The following is a 23,757-nucleotide window of genomic DNA, read 5'->3' as shown; positions in this document are numbered from 1 at the left end:
TTGAACACATGGCAAAACACAGAGCAGAAAACTAACCAGAAAAGATTGGGGGATGCTGATTGAGAAATTCAATGTGGAAGTGTCGGTGGCCTCTGGTCATGCACGCCGTCTCACCCCCTGCCTCCTCTGCTTGTGTGGTACAGTCCAGATACATGTCACGGGCATTTAAATGAGGAAGAGCAGCTCCAGAGGTAGCTAGTGCAGCGACAGCTGGCCTGGACCAGGAGGCAGACGGCGGAGGGAGGATGTGAGGGGGAGTTCATGGACCTCTTGAACCAGCTCTTTGTATGTATGACAGGGACAGATTAGAGGCATCGAGTGACCCTGTGAGTGCAGTGATGCGCAAGAGTGCGAGTGGATTTTCCCAGTTTTGAGTGTATGAAGTGTTTCTTTCTTGGTTTCAATCCTGTTATCCCTTCTGTAGTGTTTGATTGATAATGAGAGGACAGCAGTTGCCAAGCTGGGCTCTTTGCGGTTTGGCATCCTCCATCTCCCTGCCAGGACAGCCTCCCTTTCCTTCCCTCTGTCTTTCTGTCTGTCCTCCATTGGTCCTGCTAGTTGCTGGTTAATGCATGCTCTGGGGAAACAGGTATGTTCCTCTATCCTCATCTCCCGCAAAAAAGCACAACCTCCCAATTTTTTTTTTTTTTTGTGTGTGTCTGCCTCCTCTGCAGTCGCTGTCCATCTCCTCGCCTGTCCCCCTTCACATCTTGAGCAACAATCCCTGAGGAGTTGATTGATTGCTCCACATTCTCATGCATTTTGAGAGCACTATCAAGTGCTAATCTGCGCACAAAGAAAATTCCCTGATTGATCGTTTGGGTTGCAGCTGGCTCAGAAAAAATGAATGAAAAGCAAAAGTCGAGAAGGGGAAAGAGGATGTGCAGTTCATGCAGCTGCAGAGATTGAAAAGCATCTCTGAGCGTAGGAAGACTTTCATCATTCATGTTTTTAAGACGTTCAACTCAAAAACAGTGAAGGAAGTTGCAGAAGGAAGAAGAAGAAGAATTAGATTTTGCTTAAATCTTAGGAATTACAAACTGTAAGAAAAATATCTGGATTATGAGTATTATTATGGCCCGCAGCAGTCATAGACTGCAAGGACCATATTGTAACTGGTACGAGGGTCGAACACTCAAAAAGTCCAAAACGTCAAAAAAACGCGTCAAAACGCCAAAAAATGGGGTCAAAAGTCACCCAAAGCACACAACGACACGACAATTGTGTAACGCAACAAAAATACACACACACACGCACAACACCAATGCACAAACGTCAAAATTGTAGTCGCAAAAATGACGACAAAAAGCCAAAAAAGCCCCAAAAAGCCCTCAAAGAACGGGTTTAAAGCCAAAAAGACATGCCCAGCCTATAGAAAAAGACAGGCCGCATTGAAATACATAGGCCACCTGACTGCAAAAACTTCTATATTGTTTCTGCTTCGTTTCATTATTATTATTATTATTCTTCTTGTCCTCTAACGGCGTCTTTGAGCTTAAATTTGACCCCCGCCACATACCCGAAAACTCACCAAAATTGGCACACACCTGGGATAAATTGAAAATGAATTTTCGGCAAAGAGAACGTCACCCCCCCCACGATGATGACATCACAGCGAGCGTTCCCGTAAAAAAAATGAATGGGCCGAAAATCGCTTATGGGGCCAAAAAAAAATATTTTGAAATACAGTTACGAAACCAAAACACGCGTGTTGGAGATATCCCAAAGAAGTTTTGAAATCATTATGGGATGGCCACACGACCTACGGCTTGGCGGCCATTTTGTGGCGAACTCAGAGAAATGGCGATTTTCGTGTTTTTTCACAATATGGGAAAACGACACTTTTGTTCAAGCGATTTTCACGAAATTGCATACACATGCCAAAAACACGATTCTACAACTACCAAAGAAGTTTCGTTGACCTTTGACCTTGGCAAGGGGCGGCCATCTTGGATTTTCAAAAAAAAGCACCTTTAGTAACAGATACAAACGAAAACTCGTCCTAGGGATTTTTATCGATCTTTTTGAAACTTCTCGGGCATCAATGGCAAGCTACTGTGGACAAAATGTTGGAATTAGAAGTTGTAGAATTTGAAACGCGTGCGCGTGGCGAATTCGCAACCGTCGCCATTTTAGCTAGCTTGCACATATTTTATCGGAATAGCCTGAAACTGAAATATGCGATACCCTAGCCCACACTGAACAAAACGATGTCACATACGACAAAATCGATAAAGGAATGTGGCCGTGGTAAACAAAAAACGATCGCAAAAAAAAGTGCTGACTCGGCAAAAAAAGTTTTTTTCGGATTTTATTTTTAAGAATCGGCTAACGAAACCCAGATAACTTTGTCGGGTATATCCAAAGAAAGTTTTGAAATCATTATGTGATGGCGACACGACATACGGTTTGGCGGCCATTTTGTGCCAAAATCTGCCATTTTGCGTTTTTCGCGTTTTTACACAATATGGATAAAATGAACTTTTTTTCGAGCGATTTTCATGAAATTTGACGCGCATGTCCCTAGCATAAGTCTACAATCACCTCTGGAGTTTCGTCGACCTTTGACCTCGGGAAAAGGCGGCCATCTTGAATTTTCTATAAAAAACACCTTTACCACTGGATTCAAACGTAAACTTGTCGTTGGAATTTTCATCGATCGTCACGAAACCTTTTGGGCATCAATGGCAAGCTACTGTGGAAAAAATGTTGGAATTAGAAGTTGTAGATTTTGAACGGCGTGTGCGTGGCAAGCTAGCAAAGTGGCGCACTGTTATAACTCCCATGCATTTCAATACAATACAGTGAAAATTGAATGCATGCATTAATGCCTGAATCAGAATACATTGAAAAACACTGGATATGGACATATAAGGAATGTGGGCGTGGTTAGCATAAAACCACTGTTGCTAAGGACAACAAAAAGTTTACTTTTACCGATTTGTCCGAAACTGACGTCAATCTGTTCGTCCTCCCATGGGGACCAAAACATAAAATGGTTGCTATGGAGATAAAATCAACAGAAAAGCCGCCATTTTGGAAAAAGTGGGTTTTTTTTTTTTTTTTTTTTTTTTTTTTTTTTTTTTTTTTTTATCAACTGTGAGCCGGTTTAGCTCGTGCTGGTTTGCGGCGCCTTCCGTCCGTGAAACCTGGGTTCGACTCCGGGCTGCTCCCTGTTCCCTTCTCTACCTCTGTGCCGGTTCCAAGCCCGGTTTGAGAAGGTTGCGTCAGGAAGGGCATCCGGCGTAAAACATTGCCAAATTTACCATGCGACTTGTTCGCTGTGGCGACCCCTGATGGGAGAAGCCGAAAGTGGAAGGGTTTTTTTATCAACTTATGACATATAGCTCTCACCAATGGAGGAATGTGTTTTTCTGAGTCAGTTGATGATGCCGATCGCTATGCTAGCACTTTTAGCCACATTAACATAGCTAGCATAGTTAGCGTAATTAGCATTTTTAGTAATGTGTTTTTCTGAGTCAGTTGATGATGCTGATCGCTATGCTAGCACTTTTAGCCACATTAGCATAGCTAGCATAGTTAGCGTAATTAGCATTTTTAGTAATGTGTTTTTCTGAGTCAGTTGATGATGCTGATCGCTATGCTAGCACTTTTAGCCACATTAGCATAGCTAGCATAGTTCGCATAATTAGCATTTTAGGTAATGTGTTTTTCTGAGTCAGTTGATGATGCTGATCGCTATGCTAGCACTTTTAGCCACATTAGCATAGCTAGCATAGTTAGCATAATTAGCATTTTTAGTAATGTGTTTTTCTGAGTCAGTTGATGATGCTGATCGCTATGCTAGCACTTTTAGCTATGTTAGCATAACTAGCATAGTTCGCATAATTAGCATTTTAGGTAATGTGTTTTTCTGAGTCAGTTGATGATGCTGATCGCTATGCTAGCACTTTTAGCCACATTAGCATAGCTAGCATAGTTAGCATAATTAGCATTTTTAGTAATGTGTTTTTCTGAGTCAGTTGATGATGCTGATCGCTATGCTAGCACTTTTAGCCACATTAGCATAGCTAGCATAGTTAGCATAATTAGCATTTTAGGTAATGTGTTTTTCTGAGTCAGTTGATGATGCTGATCGCTATGCTAGCACTTTTAGCCACATTAGCATAGCTAGCATAGTTAGCATAATTAGCATATGCAGTTTTGACTAGCCTTCATCAAAAGTGGGCAGTGAGGGCGGTGAGGGCGGTGAGGGCGGTGAGGGCGGTGGTGCGTAGAGTTGGGCGTGGAAGGCGTGGAAGGCGGGTAGCGCCTGCGGGCCATACAACGCCGCTTGCGGCTTTATTATGGCCCGCAGCAGTCATAGACTGCAAGGACCATATTGTAACTGGTACGAGGGTCGAACATTCAAAAAGTCCAAAACGTCAAAAAAACGCGTCAAAACGCCAAAAAATGGGGTCAAAAGTCGCCAAAAGCACACAACGACACGACAATTGTGTAACGCAACAAAAATACACACACACACGCACAACACCAACGCACAAACGTCAAAATTGTAGTCGCAAAAATGACGACAAAAACACAAAAAAGCCCCAAAAAGCCCTCAAAAGACGGGTTTAAAGCCAAAAAGACATGCCCAGCCTATAGTAAAAGACAGGCCGCATTGAAATACATAGGCCACCTGACTGCAAAAACTTCTATATTGTTTCTGCTTCGTTTCATTATTATTATTATTCTTCTTGCACACTAACGGCGTCTTTGAGCTTAATTTTGACCCCCGCCACATACCCGAAAACTCACCAAAATTGGCACACACCTGGGATAAATTGAAAATGAATTTTCGGCAAAGAGAACGCCACCCCCCCGAAGTCGATGACATCACGGCGAGCGATCCCGTAAAAAAAATGAATGGGCCGAAAATCGCTTATGGGGCCAAAAAAAAATATTTTGAAATACAGTTACGAAACCAAAACACGCGTGTTGGAGATATCCCAAAGAAGTTATGAAATCATTATGGGATGGCCACACGACCTACGGCTTGGCGGCCATTTTGTGGCGAACTCAGAGAAATGGCGATTTTCGTGTTTTTTGAAAATATGGGAAAACTACACTTTTGTTCAAGCGATTTTCACGAAATTTCATACACATACCACAAACACGATTCTACAACTACCAAAGAAGTTTTGTTGACCTTTGACCTTGGCAAGGGGCGGCCATCTTGAATTTTCATAAAAAAGCACCTTTATTGACGGATACAAACGAAAACTCGTCCTAGGGATTTTTATCGATCTTTTTGAAACTTCTCGGGCATCAATGGCAAGCTACTGTGGACAAAATGTTGGAATTAGAAGTTGTAGAATTTGAAACGCGTGCCCGTGAAGAATTCGCAACCGTCGCCATTTTAGCTAGCTCGCACATATTTTGTCGGAATAGCCTGAAACTGAAATATGCGATACCCTGTCCCACACTGAACAAAACGATGTCACATACGACAAAATCCATAAAGGAATGTGGCCGTGGTAAGCAAAAAACCGTCGCAAAAAAAAGTGCTGACTCGGCTAAAAAAAATTTTTTTGGATTTTATTTTTAAGAATCGGCTAACGAAACTCAGATAACTTTGTCGGGTATATCCAAAGAAAGTTTTGAAATCATTACGTGATGGCGACTTGACCTACGGTTTGGCGGCCATTTTTTGCCAAAATCTGCCATTTTGCGTTTTTCGCGTTTTTACACAATATGGAAAAATGAACTTTTTTTCGAGCGATTTTCACGAAATTTGACTCGCATGTCCCTAGCGTAAGTCTACAATCACCTTTGGAGTTTCGTCGACCTTTGACCTCGGGAAAAGGCGGCCATCTTGAATTTTCTATAAAAAACACCTTTACCACCAGATTCAAACGTAAACTTGTCGTTGGAATTTTCATCGATTGTCTCGAAACTTTTTGGGCATCAATGGCAAGCTACTGTGGAAAAAATGTTGGAAGTAGAAGTTGTAGATTTTGAGCGGCGTGTGCGTGGCAAGCTAGCAAAGTGGCGCACTGTTATAACTCCCATGCATTTCAATACAATACAGTGAAAATTGAATGCATGCATTCATGCCTGAAACAGAATACATTGAAAAAGACTGGACATGGACATATAAGGAATGTGGGCGTGGTTAGCATAAAACCACTGTTGCTAAGGACGACAAAAAGTTTACTTTTACCGATTTATCCGAAATTGACGTCAATCTGTTCGTCTTCTGAAGTGGACCAAAACATAAAATGGTTGCTATGGAGATAAAATAAACAGAAAAGCCGCCATTTTGGAAAAAGTCGTTTTTTTATCAACTTATGACATATAGCTTTCACCAATGGAGGAATATGTTTTTCTGAGTCAGTAAATGATGCTTATCGCTATGCTAGCAATTTTAGCCACATTAGCATAGCTAGCATAGTTAGCATAATTAGCATTTTAGGTAATGTGTTTTTCTGAGTCAGTTGATGATGCTGATCGCTATGCTAGCACTTTTAGCCACATTAGCATAGCTAGCATAGTTAGCATAATTAGCATTTTAGGTAATGTGTTTTTCTGAGTCAGTTGATGATGCTGATCGCTATGCTAGCACTTTTAGCCACATTAGCATAGCTAGCATAGTTAGCATAATTAGCATTTTAGGTAATGTGTTTTTCTGAGTCAGTTGATGATGCTGATCGCTATGCTAGCACTTTTAGCCACATTAGCGTAGCTAGCATAGTTAGCATAATTAGCATTTTAGATAATGTGTTTTTCTGAGTCAGTTGATGATGCTGATCGCAATGCTAGCACTTTTAGCCACATTAGCATAGTTAGCATTGTTAGCATAATTAGCAAATCCAGCCTTGACTAGCTTTTAATTTGCGGGCTGTGAGGGCGGTGAGGTCAGCGGTGGTGCGTAGAGTTGGGCGTGGAGGCGGGTTGCGTCTGCGGGCCATACAACGCCGCTTGCGGCTTTAATTTTTTCTCTATTTTCTCAGCTTTCTATAACAGTGTTTGAAAATCAGGGATCCCTTTTAATATTACTCAAGCTTTTTTTCATTTATTGAGTTTGAAAGCTTTGATGCCAGAAAAGAATTTAAGTGTTGATCACACAATCTGCCCTACTTTTAACAAATAATCCTGACAAATCAAATTGTTTCCAATGATCGGTGGAAACCCGTATCTGTATTTTTGGAGTCCACTGAAAGGTGTTTGTGGAGCTCAGACTGCTTTTTCCTGCAAAAACTGTTTTAAAGAGAAACGTTTTCAAAGAAATCATAAATTACAGGCAAACAGTGAGTGGTTGCAGTCATTGGTGGTCTAATGGATTGTAGAGACTGATAGAAAATACTTTGGATGCATTGGTAAATGGTTTATTTTATGTATAATCGATGATTATTGCTTCAGTCTGAACTGTAGCTGAACTTCCACAGGAAGTCCTTTGACCTCTGGATGCCCTCTGACCCATACAATGTTCCTCATGAAGTGTGAGCAGGGACTCTTCTTCCTCTGTCCTGCCACTGAATTATGCATGAAGTCCAAGTAGCTGAAATCTGACTCTGTGACTTTATTGTGGAGTACAGCATTAAAATGGAACAGCGAGTGTGAAAAGTGACGCTAAAGTGACAGTAGAGTCTCACTCATGTTGCTTCAAGTTGGACCTCCCCCAAAACCTTCCTGTCTGAACCGTTTTCTACCAAAAACACCCGTGGCTTTAATGTCTCAATGTTTTGCTCTGCAGCACCCATGAGGGGGTGAGATGTTACGTAACCATAGATGCTCCTGATCCAAATATAGCATCCATTAGGGGATTAGCCCTGGGTCTGGAGGCTTTGGCAAGGTCCAGCCTTTCTGTGGCCCGTTGTGAGTATCTTGTGCCAGCAGTCATCGTCTGCCCCTCATTCATTAAAGCTATTTAATGCAACCCAGACCAACAGCAGAGCGGCCATCTTTACAGGCTGAGATGACCCTTTCCATAGAGAGCTGGCAGACTTTGTAGTCAAATCAAGAGAGCTGTAGTTTAGCATCACAACACTGATATGCATCTATTTGAAGGCTTAACCTTAGATTTGCACAGGTTATTTTATACAAAAAAAATGTTTTTGGAAACTTTTATCCTGCATGCACATATGGATGTACAGGCTAACAACAGGAAAAAAAAGTTTGAGCTTCTAACGATGACACGATGGATAATCTGATTGTAAGAGCTCAGCAACTTGCAAAAAGTTTTTGTACACAGGAGTTTCCTAGTATGTTACATTTTTTTAATCATCAAATTGAAAAAAATTATGACTGTAAAACAAAAGTATATACTGCATTTAATGTATGTGTCATCTGCAAAAACTACAAATCAATTCGAACACTCAAAGAAAATCTTTACAATTCAACAAAGACATTTTTTATGCAACAATAAGAAAAAAACTTTTATAAGAAAAATAAGGTACTAAATTGGAAGAACTCTTTATCTACATGTTCATCAGTACTATTTTGCAAAGAATTAAAAAAAACTGAGCATTGAACTGTACAATTTGTAACAGCCGAGAAAGCATTTTAACAGAGAAGAGTAATATTGCATTGTTATCTGCAAAACTACTAATTAATTGGAACACTTTTACAGACTTTTACATGTTTTATGCTATAATAAGCACACAAAAAAACTTTGTTTCCAACAAGAACAATAGAGAATTTTACTGGTTGTTTTTTTTTATCTATAGGCTTAACCAGTTCTACTTTGAAAAAGTTCAAAGAAACACAAGATAAAAATGTATACAGTTAAGAAAGTACTTTAAAAATTTAGTTGGCAAATTATATTGATAAAAAAATTTATTTCATGAATCTTTTTTCAGAATTGAAAAAAAGAGTAGATACTGCAAACCCCAGTTTAGTTCCACAGCTGTGTCGGTATAGAAGTTGCATGTAGATTGACCACACCTGCAAATAGATCAGCGGACACTCCCAGCAGACAGGGGCCAACCGCAGGTTAATCAAACCTGACAATGTCTTCTATGCTTGGGCGTCTCTTTTTGGCAGCAGAGATAGAATCACTTCTCCTCAGCCCTGGCCAGTGGAGGGTCTTTTGAGTAGTTTTTGACCGTTTGCTTTTATTGCCCCTGCCCTCCATCTCAAACATCATCAACTGACAGACCCCCACCCTAACTGTAGAAAGACCCCCACTCGGCTACAAATCCCTGAAATCCCACTTTCATCAGCCACAGCACTTTATCTCCCAACCTGCGTCATCTGCTTTGGTTTTTAAAAGTATTTTTTGCTCATTTGCCTCAGCCGCTGCATCCTTCAAGACCTGTCAGTTCAGTGAGGTAGGTGTGTTAACAAATGTGGTGCCACAAGAAGATCTCTTGTTATAAGGTGGTAATTGTGAATTCAGAAGGAAAATAGGGCTTCTGGTCCTGGTGGTATATGCCACACCAGGGCTGGACACAGAGAAAGCCCATGTTTGGATGCATTCTCCCCCTTCAGCAGAAAAAAAGGAAATTGCTGAAGGACTATTTAGTATCTAAGAGCTTGGACTGAAACTCTAGTGTTGACATACATCGACTGAACTTTAGTGCTCCTGCAGTATCTTTATGTCTGCTTTGGGTAAAACTGAACTGACAGGAAATGATGACAAGCTCGAGGGTTTTGCTGGAGCTGGTCAAAGGAGCAAAAATGGGTCTTGTCCAAAGCAGATGCTTATTTTAGAGGAGGGCAGGTCATCATACAGTATGTGGCTTTAAAGATAAAACTCTGCCTGTTTAATCCTGAATTCATCCAGCAGTCTTAATCATCTATGTTCCTGGTTTAGAAAAAAAAGGTTTTCTTCTCTAAATGGAAAACTAATCTGCAATTGGGTTTACTTTGAAGGCACACTTTCAAATATTGAAGATATCTAATCTAATCCAGAGCTTGGATTTTAACAAATACTTTTGTAGGACCTGGGATTCCTGCCACACTTCCTTATCCACAACAGAATACAGTCGTTAAAGGAGTTTGCTTATACTTTTTTCTGTCTGCTGTTTTTCTAACTTTTATAGTTTATGCAGATATTACCAAAAAACAGAATTATTGTCTATCAGCATGCAGAATAATTTAACCTTTGAGCAGCTTGGTCTGGTAACTGTTGTAACACTACAATCCTCCTGTGTTAATGGTGCATCAAGTGTGATGTGTCATTTGAATTATGTAAGAACCATCGTTTTGTGTGTAGGGACATTTTTTTTTACCATCTCTTTTCTTCTTGGAAACATTTAGTCTGCAGTCCCGACTGCATTAGAATGAGGAGCTTTGTCAACCGCTTACTTTGCTGCGGTTCTGAGTCCACACACTCAGACAGGCTTAGCTAAACAGTTCAGACTTTGGGCATCATCGGAGCCTCTTCTCTGACCTTCTCTGGCTGTGGTCTATAAATCCTGAAGACACAGATATTCTAGTCTGCGCAAGATAAAATATTTAGCGGGGTGATGAATATTTTAGAGGAGGTGCAACGTTTCAAGGAAAAAGACATCTATATAAAAACATATCAGGGGGGAAACTGCAGTGAAAAGGACATTGTTTGTGGTATCTCTGTCTTGACACTAAATGCATTTCTATTTTTGCATTGATTAGTGTGTGATACTCATATCTAGTCACTTTTGACAGTTATTGTTTTTAATTTTCGTTTCTTTTCTTAGGAATTGAATGACTGCTTCTAATTCTATTAACAAAACCAGTCAATAAAAGATACGCTTTTCAATTAATAACAATATGACATTATTAAACTTAATATTTACCCTTTAGTTTATATAAACTTCAATGAGGAAAAAAAACATGTAATTTAAAAAGATTTTCTATGAAAACCTCCCAGCTTCTCATTTCCTGATGTATCTTATAATTTGGTTTATATTTTTAAATATTTGCAGCACATGTATGCAGCTAAACAAACATAAACACTATATGTGGAATATTTTCAAGCAAAAATACTCCATTATGACAAAATGTTTATTCACAAATATGTTATCACAAACTCAGCTTCATTCATATTGATGAACTTTACGACACATGGTGGTGTAATGTGCCTTTACTGATGTGTTTTTTCTTTGTAGGTCATTTCGGTTTTTCTAAATGTCTTTTTCCTCAAGTGGACAGTGCTTGGACTGATACTGTGCAAAAAACTGAGCTGGTATTTCAGTGGAACAGTTCTTGCACTAAAATAAAAAGCATAGAGTTGAAGTGGCAACAAAATGTGTTGACCTCCACTTCTCCAGGAAAATCCACAGTGAGAGAAAAATGCTTCAGCACAGTCACTCAACAAAGCTGAAAGCAGAACGATACTTGAACACAGGATGAATGTCTTTCTTTTGGCTGCTAGACTACATTTGATTCTTTTCAAAGCAGAATATTTTCCATATGTCTTAAAGTTGTTTTGGCTTCATTTAAGCTTTTACTTGTTGAAATTCTCTAAATAAGTGTATCGAACGTGTTGGCCTTTCTATGGAAACTGTCCTTGATCAGTCAATGCACAACAACCAATCATTAGAATTCCCTGAAAGTTATCGTTTATTATAAGAGAGCACCGTTTTTATTACCGATCAAATTTACGGTTCATCTGCATGTCTAACCCCAAAAAACTACAGAATGATACACATTTGGTTATTTGCCTTGTTCCTCCCTGGTTGCTGCTGAATGCATCCACTGACTCTGAGCCTTAAGTGTTGCTAACTCTGGACAGCAGTTTGTCACAGTTTGTTACACATAAATCCAACATGCATGTGTGGAAATGTTGGAAAAAAATCCAGGAAAACTGAATGAGCAAATTTATACAGACTTTAGAAAGTAACTTGCAAGAGGCTTTAAAAGTCCAGCTGCTGACTAAACCACTTATGCGGGTGAACAAAAACCTGCAATGCAATCAATAGGCTTCTGAGCTGCAAACTGCTGTAGAGCTGAACATTATTGCTGCCTTAAAAAGCTGAGTTCATTGTCTGACTCACTGAAAACAAATATTTTCTAAATATTGAGGAACATCAGGGTGAAAGATGAATTATGATCCGACTGGCTCATAGATTCTTGGTTGATCTCCATGCTCTTCATGGTATTTACATGTTTCGTTCCTTTTGTTGTTTCTCCTCAGCCGTTGATCTCCGTGGTCCTCGCCGTCTCCTCACTTCCCAGCATTCCTTGCCTGGGATCCCTGTCGCCTTGAAACAATCCATTGACCTGCGCACATCCATGGACGGGAAATACAAGGAGATTGCTGAGGTCAGAGCTCAGTCACTGTATTTTTTGTTCTTGAGAAATGTGTGTTTTATTCATCTGTGGCTCCATACTCTTAGTCATGGATGTCTGTTTTTAGGAGCTGTTCTCCCGCAGCCTGACAGACAGCGAAATGAGGAGCGCTCCTTATGAGTTTCCTGAGGACAGTCCCATCGAGCAGCTGGAGGAGAAACGTCACCGTCTGGAGCGGCAGATCAGTCAGGATATCAAGTAAGTGCCAGAAAGCAGAGGCAGATGACTGATGCAGCAACACAGGTGACTGAGATCACTACCAGACTCAGGAATGAGGGTATCAAGCGGATGTGATCCTCTCTGTCTCCAGGTTTGAACCTGACATTCTCCTGCGAGCTAAACAGGAGTTCATGAAAACTGACAGTGCCACAGATCTTGAGTGAGTCTCAATTAGTCTCGTTTCACATAAACTTGATTTAATTTCTATTTCAGAGTGTGCTTGTTGACTTTTCATTAGATATATGAAAGAGCAGAGTCAGGCCTCTGACCAGCTGGAACGAGATCTGACTCAGGAGGGAGAATATCAGAGGGTCACCATTTCTGGAGAGGAAAAATGTGGGGTAAGACAAAACAGCTTTTTTTTTCACGTGTTTTTGAATCACTTTATTTAATTCTTCTGTTGGTTTCTCAGGTTCCGTTCACAGATTTGTTGGATGCGGCCAAATGTGTGGTGAAAGCTTTGTTCATCAGACAGAAGTACATGGGTCTGTCGCTCCAGGCGTTCTGCAGAACCACCGTTCGTTGCCTGCAAGAGCTGAGCGAAAGACCTCTGGACTTCGATGCCTATGAGGAAGAGATTCCCGAGACAACAGTCACTGCAAGTATGTCTGCTAATGTCTACGTTTGTTCCCTCAATGCTTCCCTAAGAAGCCTTTAGTTTTAGCAAGTGTGGTAAAACCCTGCGACAGACTGGCGACCAGTCCAGGGTATCCCTTGCCTACGCCCAAGTGGCCGGGATAGGCTCCGGCAACCCCGTGACCCCGAAAGGGAAAAACGGTCAAGAAGATGAATGAATGAATGAAAGTGTGGTAAAAGGCACAACATCCACCAATACTGAGGATGGACCAAAGTCCTGTAGATCTCAGGTTGCGAGATATTAAAAACAGGAAATTCATAGAAGATTATATTTATTCAGGGTCGCAGTATAAATCAGTTCCATGCGGTTTCCCTATATGTGACTGCAAAATTGCGTCAAAATATCGAAAACTGAAGAACTGCAGGCGAAAAAGAAAGGTTTTAAACTGGGGGTTGTGGAAATTGTGTTTTTGTGGTATTTTTCTGATGATGCAGGACATGTATTAAGAAAATTAAGCTCAAGATTGCACTTCTGAGTATGTATTTATTCAAATCATTGTGAATCAGGAACAGACTTTTTATTAAAAAGATCTTATTTGTGACATAGAAAATACTCTGGATGGGCCACTGCACCTCTCCATCCTGATGCATCTACTTGTACGCAAATACATTTATGTACGCCTTTGTTTTTCTTGCCTGAGCTGCCATCTGGCTCAAAACTGTACGACTGGATAGCTACACTATTGTTGCACCAGTAATATTAGGTCGGGTATGTGAGGGGCTGTAAGCTAGCAGGAGAGTGGGTAACAGAGAGCTCTTAGCAAGAAAAAGAAGAAAGGGAAAGCAGGACGATGTTGCTCCCACCCACAGCGCAAAGGCGAAATTCTAATGAACTACTGCCGCTCTGCAGAAACTATGTCCTCGAAAAAGACACAGGATCTTTGATTTTGGCTGAAAAGGACATCATCATAATTAGAAGATCACTTTGTATCTGTGGCTGAATTTCTTCAAGTAGCTGTTAAATCTTTGTTTCAGATTTAGCAAATCATCTTAGACATGCATTTAAGTCCCCCTTCCTTCATGAAATCTTTTCGTGGAGAAAACGTTATACTTCCAAAACATTGTGTGCACGTTGGTGAACATTTATATTTTCACAGAGAAACAGTAAGCCTGCTGTGCTTAAATTAGGCAAACAGTTTGTGGGCGGACAGAGGGAGCTTGTTTGTGAACTCTGGTAGGAAAATCAATACTTGTTTTCACCTCAAAGTGTTGCTGCAATGAAACTTTGAGGACACTGGAAGTTGAAAGGAGTCATATGAGGTAACAGGAGCTGCTGCAGTCAAAAGTTTGAAAAAGTCCAAATCTGACATCCGGCTGAAATCTGGATCCAGAGCATGATATTCTTTCAATACAACTTACGCCAGCACACCCACTCTTTTCATAACCCACAATCTGCCATACACCCCTGAGCAGGCTGTTGAAGAGATACTCTACAAGTGTGCTTGTACTTATGTGTCCATGACACAGTTCAAAATTCTGCTTCTTGAACAGATGCTACCGTGCACCCGCCTGTTTCTAAAACGCACCCCTACGACAACATGAACCCTGCCAGCATGCCCCCGGATTTGGGCTACGGCTGCAAGATGGTGAACGGCGTTATGCACGTGTACACCAAGAGGAACTTCATGGAAAAGTGAGATTGTAGTGATAGAACTGCTGGCACATGCATGTGTGATTTGAGTCAGTTCACACTTTTTGTGGGAAGAAAGGATAGAAGATAAGAGTTCATTGTTCCACACAGGAGCACAGAATTGGACCTTCCATATCCAGACCTGCAAGAGTACATTGGTGACATGAATGTCATGATGGCGCTGATTATCAACGGACCTGTGTAAGACCTCCTTTTACTGATGTTTGGTTTAGACTCATAAAAGAAATTCATTGTGTTGGCTTTAGAAAACTATTGAAAGCTGAAGTTCTCATGTACTTTTTTTGGTTTCTTTCCAACAGAAAGTCCTTCTGTTATCGTCGCCTGCAATATCTCAGCTCTAAGTTCCAGATGCATATTCTTCTGAATGAAATGAAAGAGCTGGCAGCCCAAAAGAAAGTGCCACACCGAGATTTTTACAATATTCGTAAGGTGAACTTGAGAGCCGCTTGTAAACTACCCATATTTATCGTTATTAATCGTTCAGTAACTGATGCTCATTCTCTGGTCTGCGTTCCTTCATAGGTTGACACTCATATTCATGCTTCATCATGCATGAATCAGAAGCATCTTCTACGTTTTATCAAAAGAGCCATGAAGAAGTATCCCAAAGATATTGTGCACATGGAGAAGGGCAAAGGGCAGACTCTCATGGAGGTGTTTGAGAGCATGAACCTGACGGCCTTCGACCTGAGCGTTGACACACTGGACATGCATGCAGTGAGTAACACTCTCCAACCTGATTGTAATGAGTGTCCAGATACAAACATAAAGTCAGACTTGACTGTGTCTTTGTTTTGCAGGACCGTAACACTTTTCATAGATTTGACAAGTTCAATTCCAAGTACAACCCCATCGGCGAGTCCATCCTGAGAGAGATCTTCATTAAAACTGACAACTGCATCGAAGGGAAATATTTTGGTCACATCGTAAAGGTGTCAATACGCTGCTTTTGACACATTTTTAAACAACCCGCTGGTGCCCTCTTGTGAAATTTTTCTGTTATTTCTTCTCAGGAAGTGATGGCTGACCTGGAGGAGAGTAAGTACCAGAATGTAGAGCTCAGGTTGTCCATCTACGGGCGCTCTGGAGACGAGTGGGACAAACTGGCCGAGTGGGCCGTCAAACATGGAGTTTACTCAGACAACGTGCGCTGGCTTGTGCAAGTGCCAAGACTTTTGTGAGTTCAAAATCAGGGGTGAAAGGACCCAAAAAAGCCAAATAATATAAAGATTACTTTTAAATCTCAAACTATCAGACAAAATATTCCTTCTGAGATGTCAGTGATTTCTCTTCTGATATTGACTAACTTTGAGCGTCCCCTTGATTGACTGAATCACTTTCACTTTTTTCAAAGTGATGTCTACCACACGAAGAAACAACTGTCCAACTTCCAGGAGATGCTGGAAAATATCTTCAAGCCCCTGTTTGAAGTCACAGTCAACCCCAGCAGCCACCCAGAGCTCCACCTCTTCCTTCAACACGTATTACATTATGACTGTGCAGACGATTTAGCTGTTGGGGCTGTCTGTTATCAGAGGTTTTTGTGGGTTTTGCTTCTGTCCTGCATGCAGGTTGTTGGTCTGGACAGCGTGGATGATGAATCAAAGCCAGAGCAGCATATCTTCAACCTGGACAGTCCACTACCTGCCAACTGGACAGAGGAAGACAACCCACCCTATTCCTACTACCTCTACTACATGTATGCAAACATGACTGTGCTGAATCACCTACGCAGGTACGTTTACTACACATGAGTTAAACAATAAATCTGCTAGAGTTTTGATCTTTATAATCTAGTGAACTCTTGACTTGTGAGTTATTTTATGGTCTGTGCCATCAGACTGGGGGCAGAAGGTCATACTGTAATAAACACTACATTCAAATCAAAACGTTGACTACCCACTGATCAGGCTGTAAAACTCACAGAACTGGCCCTCTCAGTGTCTTACAAATAAAAGTTTGTTATCAGTAAACACAACTTCCCTCTGCTTTGTGTTGCTACAACAAATATGTTGAGAAAAAGTGCTTTCTTTAAGGTGCAGTACCAACAATCAACCAACTATTTATCACATAAAAATACCAAGAAAAAGTCCTCTATTAAAGACACAACTTTTGACTTCTATGAAAGGCAAGATCAAACCAAAGAATTCATTTGATATACAGAAACAATTATACTTCTAGGTGACTATTGTGGTTTTTTCCCTGTAGTCAAGACTGCAAATTTAGACTGAAAATAAAAATAAAAGCCATGTCAAATGTCATTTGTTTTGCTCCATCTGTGAAGAAAGATGAAGCATGAGAAAACACAACATTCATCCCAACAAGGTCACACACAGACCTGATTATTGTGATCAGGTCTAACCAATCAAATAGTGACTTAAAGGTTGAAAATCTGTCAGCCGTCCTCAGTATCTGTACAAACACAATAGAACCAAATACCAGAAGCATCAATCAAACACTAGTGAACTGCACACATTCAGCATGGTGTAGCAATAGCAAAAAAGAAAAGGAAAACACAAAATATATGAAACACATTTCTACCATGTAGAAATAGTAAAAACTTAGCAAATATTAGCTAGAAGATGTCCATTTTTAAAAGCCAATGTGTGCTTTCGTGATATAATAAAAAAAACATTTTTCTATTAAAATTTTGTAACTTTACTTTAATCACACTACAATATAACTTTTACTTATACTTATATAACTTTTACTTTACTTTGTCTAGCTGTTTTACTTTCAGTTATTCCTGTAAATTAAAAAAATAAAATAACTATTCATATTTTAAAGACTGTAAAACTAAAAACCTCCTATTTGTTTCAGTGGAAGGTAACCTCAGCTCATGATTTAGCTTAGAGACAAACCTGCAGCCATATTCTGTTTTTCTGTCCAGGCAGCGGGGCTTTCACACGCTTGCCCTCCGTCCTCACTGTGGGGAAGCGGGGCCCATCCATCACCTGGTGTCTGGTTTCATGCTGTCAGAGAACATCTCCCATGGGCTGCTGCTCAGGAAGGTGTGTGGCCAGAGTCTCGCACACTCACGCAGTTTTAGTGTTTGTTCTCAAAGACGTTGTTTTGCTTTTATCCTGTCCTTTTGTTTAATGCTCGTGTGAAATCCCTCTGTTCCCTGGTTGTTCTTCTCTAATGCTCCAGGCTCCTGTGTTGCAGTATCTGTATTACTTGGCTCAGATTGGCATCGCCATGTCTCCTCTCAGCAATAACAGCCTGTTTCTCAGCTACCATCGCAATCCCCTCCCAGAGTACCTGTCCAGGGGGCTGATAGTCTCTCTGTCTACAGATGATCCTCTGCAGTTCCACTTTACCAAGGTCAGCCAAACACATTTCAAGCAGATTGACCCCAAGTTTTCTTTTAAATGTCAAAACAGTTTCTCACAAATTCACTTCACACTTTTCCACTTAAATTAATCAAGAATCTGGAGCGAAAGCTAACAAAAAAAATTATGCAATTTCTTTCAATAAGTCTCAAAAAAGCTCAAAATAAAAAAAAATTAAAAAAAGAACAAATAAGATGAATTAATGCAGTCAACACAAACCAAAGACATCACATAATTTTTCCTGGTTTGCTTTGTTTTGTTTTATTCTGTTAGGAAGAGGCTTGAAAACGCTTTCCTTATTTAAAGACCCCCTCCAAAGAAAATGGTTTTAACATGTTCTCGTGGCATTTTTCTCGTGATGGACACATATAAAAAAATTAATCTTTAATCTGCATTTCTGAGTATTTCTTTAGTGTTTTGAATCAGGAGCAGACGAAAAAATGCAGTTTGAAAAAGCTGGTTTGTCTGACGTAGAAGCTACTACAAGCCACAAATTCCCTGCTCTGCTCCATTCCAATGCATCCACTTCTAGACAAATAGATCCATGTACTGGTGCGTCTTTGTTTTCCTCGTCTGAGCTGACATCTGACCCATGACTGTGCGGCTGGATAGCTCCAACACTGCTCGCCATTTCTGTTGCACCTGCTAATGTTAGCTCGGGGCTGTGAGTTGGCAGGAGAGCACATGAACAGATGGATGATGGTAAAGGGGTGAGCTTACTCCATGCAAACAGTCCCACCCACAACTCAGAGGCAAATTTCTAATGAACTCCTGCTGCTCTGCAGAAACTATGTCCTAGAAAACGACACAGGTTTTTTTTTATTATTGTGGCTAAAAACGTCACAGTCATTTCTAATACTAGCTGGCAGTTCAGTTAATAAATTAAAGTTAAGTTAAGTTGTGTTTCAGCTGAACATAACTTTAATTTATTAAAGTTGTGTTTGGCTGAAACACACCCTTGTGATTGAATATGATGTAAGTGCATCATTTCTAACATATACATTAATTCAGCTTATTTCATTGTTTCTGTGTCGAAGGAGCCGTTGATGGAAGAGTACAGCATTGCTGCCCAGGTGTGGAAGCTGAGCTCCTGTGACATGTGTGAGCTGGCCAGAAACAGCGTGTTGATGAGTGGATTCTCTCACAAGGTATCAGCCATCTTTGTTGTACAAAAAAAAAGGCAAACAAGTGTGCACAATTGCTAAATACTCACCTTTTTAATTCCTATGTAACATTTCTGTGGAGCAGGCAAAAAGCTACTGGCTTGGCCCAAATTACTTCAAGGAAGGCCAGGAGAGCAATGACATCAGACGCACCAATGTTCCCGACATCCGTGTGGCGTACCGCTACGAGACTTTGTGTGAGGAGTTGAATTTAATCACGCAGGCCATTCGCACCGATGAACTGGAAACCATTGAGGAGGAGGGTACTCTGTGCATGGGGGCAGTGCATGCAGAGAAGTGAACGTGCAGCAGAAAGACAAACACATTTCCTGATGTTGACTTTTTTTTAATTTAAATGCAGGTGTTCGTTCATGAGTGAAGATTCAACTGAACCCAATTAATTCAAAATGTCAAATGATATATTTTTTAAAGTCAACTATATTGGAAATATATTTATTTCTATATTTGTATCAAATTTAAATTTGATATCATTTTAAAAATCATTCAGAATTATAGTATAGTTAATTACAAACAATTTATTTTAGACCACTTCAATGTACTTATGATGACTAGACTTATGAAACTTATGGGGGGCAGCTTTCCTCAGAATGGGAGGTTTTTTTTTTTCATTCAACCTTTATTTATCCAAGCAACGCAGATTAAGAATTATATTGTTTTCATTCTCAACTGTGGCTTTGTAGAAACGACAAGCCACTCAGTAAACTACAAACAAGCAATCGCACACAAAAAAAAGAGAGGAGAGGAAGAAAGCGTTGCCATTGCATCATGGGAGAGACCTCGTTGTCTGAGCCAACAAAATTGCAACTGAAAACCACTTAATACAACTTCTGATCGTTTTTTTTTCCGTTCACGACACATTAAATAATTGTTGTCATGTTGCCAGATATAACAGCTTGCACATAAACACAAAAATACGACACACAACCTGAGGAAGTACTTTAAAGCAGTGGCGACGCTAGAACATTTTATTTAGGGGGGCAGAAAACTTAGGAAAGGTGGGAAAGGAGAAAGGCAGAAGGCCGTTACAAATGAAAGGATAAAAAATCTTTCAAACTTTTTTTATTTATTTAATGCCTTTTCCAGCATTTGCAGTGCTCAAAGAAGCTTGTATTGATGTTTTCTTCATCTTTGTCAGTATTTATACTAAATATTGACTCAAAAATTGGGGACAAGTAGGAGGCTAAAGCTCTTTGCTAGGGAGGCAGCTGACCCTCTTGGCCCCCTCGTAGCTCCGCCTCAATTGATTTTAAGTCGACAAAGCACAGCGTGGATTGTTCCTCAAAAAAAGACTGAAGCACCACTTTGAAGCACCTTATTCTCATTCCCATTCTCCAAAAGGCTTAGATGTTGACAATTTACTCTAAACTTTAAATGCATGTTTGTTTTTTTGTTTCTTTGAAAAAGTGCATTTTAACTCTAAACCTACATTACCTACATTAAAAAGAACTGTTCTAAAGGTGAAGTGCTTGTTTGATTGAGATATGCGTCTTAGGCAAAAGTAAATCCAACATTTCTCACAGAATATTGGAAAATTGTAGGAGCCTAACAGTGTATTTCTGAGGAACTGTGGCTACAAAGCTTTAGTTTGAATTGAAATGACCCCAAAAAAATGATATGAATGCTCTTTCAAGGCTCTTTATGTCCTTAAAACATTTTTGCAGTTGGTCCGACTGCTGTTCATGAATATCTGAAAGTCACATTCATATAAATTCATGCTGAGATGCTCAAAAATAAAGCCGTTAAAGCTTTGACAAAATGAAAAACGCTGAACCCTGAGGATCAGCAAGACTTTTTTTGGATTTTGAGTAGAGACCTATGGTTTATATAAAAATACCAGAATCTACCTGACATACTGAAAAGTATGTCTTGGAAAAAAAGGCAAACGTGCCTCCCAGCAACAGGCCAGTGCCTCTTCAATGCAGTGTCTCAAATGCTGCACGGAGATATTGTAGGAAATTTAATAGAATTTCATTGTCTGAGACCAAAAGTATATTACTGTCAGATGTTCCTGTGCTTAAGTCCAAACAAAAACAATATAAGGTGCAACTGAGAAAAGCTAGAAATGTGTCTTTGGGTGTTTGCCTCCTCTAATGTGCTCATGTTTTACATGATCAGGATGATTTGTTTGTTTCACGCCTGCTGGAACATATCTTTTACAACGTTTTTTTTTTTTTTTATAAGCGTTGGATTTATTATTTTGCACCTAATTTTGAGTTAAACTGTTGTTTGTTGTATGAGGAAGGGCTGGACTCAAATGCAAACTGCGATTTTAAAAACTCATCCTAGACAATGCTTAAAAATGGCATCATCCTTCTTTATCTCGGTAAATTAGCCTAAAATGATGCCATTGACTTAGTATTTAGCTTACATAAAATACTCCCAAAAATGAATGAATCAGATATTTAAAGTAAAATTTGCTAAGATGTTTTCAAAACATAAAAGTTTTAGTTTTATAAAAATGTAGGTGTTTTCTCAGATGCTTCGACAGCCATGTGGAGACAGCCAGGACATAAAACACTTTCTCATCCATGCAGCTACAGCTGTTTTCCTTTCTCAATTCTTTGCTTAGAAAGGGTTTTGCATTGTGTTGCAGATACGTAGTTTTTCACGAAACCTTCACATAAGAATGAGCATCAACACATGCAGATATCTTGGTAACTTGGTACCTCTACACTGGGTAAATGCAGATAAAATACAGTTCAAACACCTTCACTTCTTTTCAAAGTTTCAATCATCCCAACATATACTGTAGTTTTATGTGAATGTGTTCCAGATATTTAAATTTTGGACATATTCATGACAAATTCTCCTTTCATATATCACCATTTTTAAGCTTAAAATTCAAAATTAATATGAAGTGAATGGGTGAGTAATGATGAACAGTTTCTCTCAGTATATCTCAACATTGATGTTTAAAGTCAGCGATTTCAGATGATTGTGACATTGTAAACTTATCTTTGAGAAAGAATTTGAGTGGATTTGACAGTTTGGAGCCGACACTGATGGTCTATACTGACATTGAGTAGGGCTGTTTTTCTCTGGCTACAGATGACTCGCCCATCTTTTATTCAACAAGATGTGGATGATGGGCAAGGGCAAGCGAGATCCATATTCCTTTGTGCACAAAGTAGTTGAAAACACAAGAATTTATATTTGTTTACACAATTCTAAAGCCACGAGAAGACCATTCCAAGCTTAGATCATTTAAAAGTAATTCCCAGTAACTTTACAACTTAACTGTTTAACTTTATTAGACCTGTGACGACAAAGGGAAGACCAATGACACACTTTTATTCCTTAGTTTCCAAAGATTTTTTTGAAAAGCCAACCTTTTAGAAGTACAACTTTATTTTTTAAAAGTTTAAGGTTTTTATTGTCACTCATAATGATGGAAAAAGTGGAGGAAATGCTGCTAGCATCCTGGCTGCATCTCTTGTTTTTTTTTCCTGTAAATTAAAATTTTTACAAAAAGCAGCGCTGTTTCACCACATGAATAGTTGAACATTTGATCACAAAAAAGTAAAGAGGGCTTACATTAAAACTAAAACTCATATTTTGTGAGATGTCTTGATATTCTCCTCAGTGCCTCATGTTATACTTTAGCAAAAGATCTTGATCCTCTGTACTTCTGTGTTTTTTGCAGTCATTTCACAAACTCTAAGGCTGCATGATGGCATGTCAATGTCTGTTTTTGTGCAAATAATTCCTATTTCAGGACAGTCTTCTTGCTGGAATTCTGAACTTTAACTCTTTTCCATTTGTTTTTCACAAATTGTTATTAATAATGCATTTGGTTCTGAGTAGGTGCACAAAAAAATGAATCTGTTCTTCATTTTTCATAATTGAAGCTGTTCTAAAACCTCAGAAATCCTCCCAAAAATGTGCTTGTGCTGTTTGTGAAATACAGTGTATTTGTGTCTGGCAAAAAACAATAAATCAATTTATTGTTTGAGTGCTCTCATCTTTTGTTTTTAGGTCATTAAAAAATAAAAAAAAGGGAAATAATTGATCAAATGTAAAGTGAAATTAAAAATTAGCCTTGTTGCTAGAACTTGAGGAGATTTATGGTAGGAGTGCGAATAAAGTGATACAAAGACTTCATTGTTTCTTTTTCTGTAAACTGAGATTTTAAGTCCTCATTTAGACTGAAATGGAACAAAATGAATCAAAGTAAATAGCAATTCTGCTCCGGTTGGGAAAGACATCAGTTTATCTCAACATCTCCCTTCCCACTTTGATTCATTAACATCAATTCAGTTCTTTTTATTTTTATGGCGCCAGACGTTTCTCTGTAAATTCTAAATTAAGTTTTTCAGTTTTAATCAAATTCTACCCGATTCAATATATTTATATTTACTCTGTAACAAATTCCTGAAATGTTGAGAAGTAAATATCTTGTGATCTGCTCAGGGTATAACAATGGACTTTGATCAAGCTGAGCATCCTCCAGTTCAGAGAAAAGAAGACAGCGACAGGAAGAGGATCTAACTGCTTTAATGATGTCAAATCCGTTTAA

General features: G+C 39.5%; 1 protein-coding gene across 6 annotated transcripts in view; it reads left to right on the top strand.

Annotated features, from left to right (window-relative positions):
- The window catches only part of LOC101164309 (AMP deaminase 2), a 28,443-nt gene extending 5,249 nt beyond the window's left edge, over positions 1–23,194 (top strand). The window contains exons 1-18 of one of the 6 annotated variants that reach the window (XM_023956551.1): positions 173–285; positions 12,065–12,192; positions 12,287–12,417; positions 12,530–12,598; positions 12,677–12,779; positions 12,851–13,040; positions 14,566–14,707; positions 14,816–14,905; positions 15,025–15,154; positions 15,248–15,442; positions 15,526–15,657; positions 15,739–15,902; positions 16,080–16,206; positions 16,297–16,460; positions 17,616–17,736; positions 17,876–18,049; positions 19,095–19,205; positions 19,303–23,194. In XM_023956551.1, the coding sequence (XP_023812319.1) occupies positions 12,163–12,192; positions 12,287–12,417; positions 12,530–12,598; positions 12,677–12,779; positions 12,851–13,040; positions 14,566–14,707; positions 14,816–14,905; positions 15,025–15,154; positions 15,248–15,442; positions 15,526–15,657; positions 15,739–15,902; positions 16,080–16,206; positions 16,297–16,460; positions 17,616–17,736; positions 17,876–18,049; positions 19,095–19,205; positions 19,303–19,521 (2,292 nt within the window). In that variant the 5' untranslated portion in view covers positions 173–285; positions 12,065–12,162 and the 3' untranslated portion in view covers positions 19,522–23,194. Of the gene's footprint in view, positions 1–172; positions 286–349; positions 590–8,847; positions 9,276–12,064; positions 12,193–12,266; positions 12,418–12,529; positions 12,599–12,676; positions 12,780–12,850; positions 13,041–14,565; positions 14,708–14,815; positions 14,906–15,024; positions 15,155–15,247; positions 15,443–15,525; positions 15,658–15,738; positions 15,903–16,079; positions 16,207–16,296; positions 16,461–17,615; positions 17,737–17,875; positions 18,050–19,094; positions 19,206–19,302 lie in introns of those variants that run through there. The other 5 variants (XM_020704592.2, XM_011477011.3, XM_011477010.3 and 2 more) reach the window with 5 other exon arrangements.
- The last annotated feature ends 563 nt before the right edge of the window (positions 23,195–23,757 follow it).

The sequence above is a fragment of the Oryzias latipes genome, chromosome 7 (assembly GCF_002234675.1).
Source record: "Oryzias latipes chromosome 7, ASM223467v1".
Taxonomy (NCBI): domain Eukaryota; kingdom Metazoa; phylum Chordata; class Actinopteri; order Beloniformes; family Adrianichthyidae; genus Oryzias; species Oryzias latipes.
This window is presented reverse-complemented; position numbering and strand designations above follow the sequence as displayed.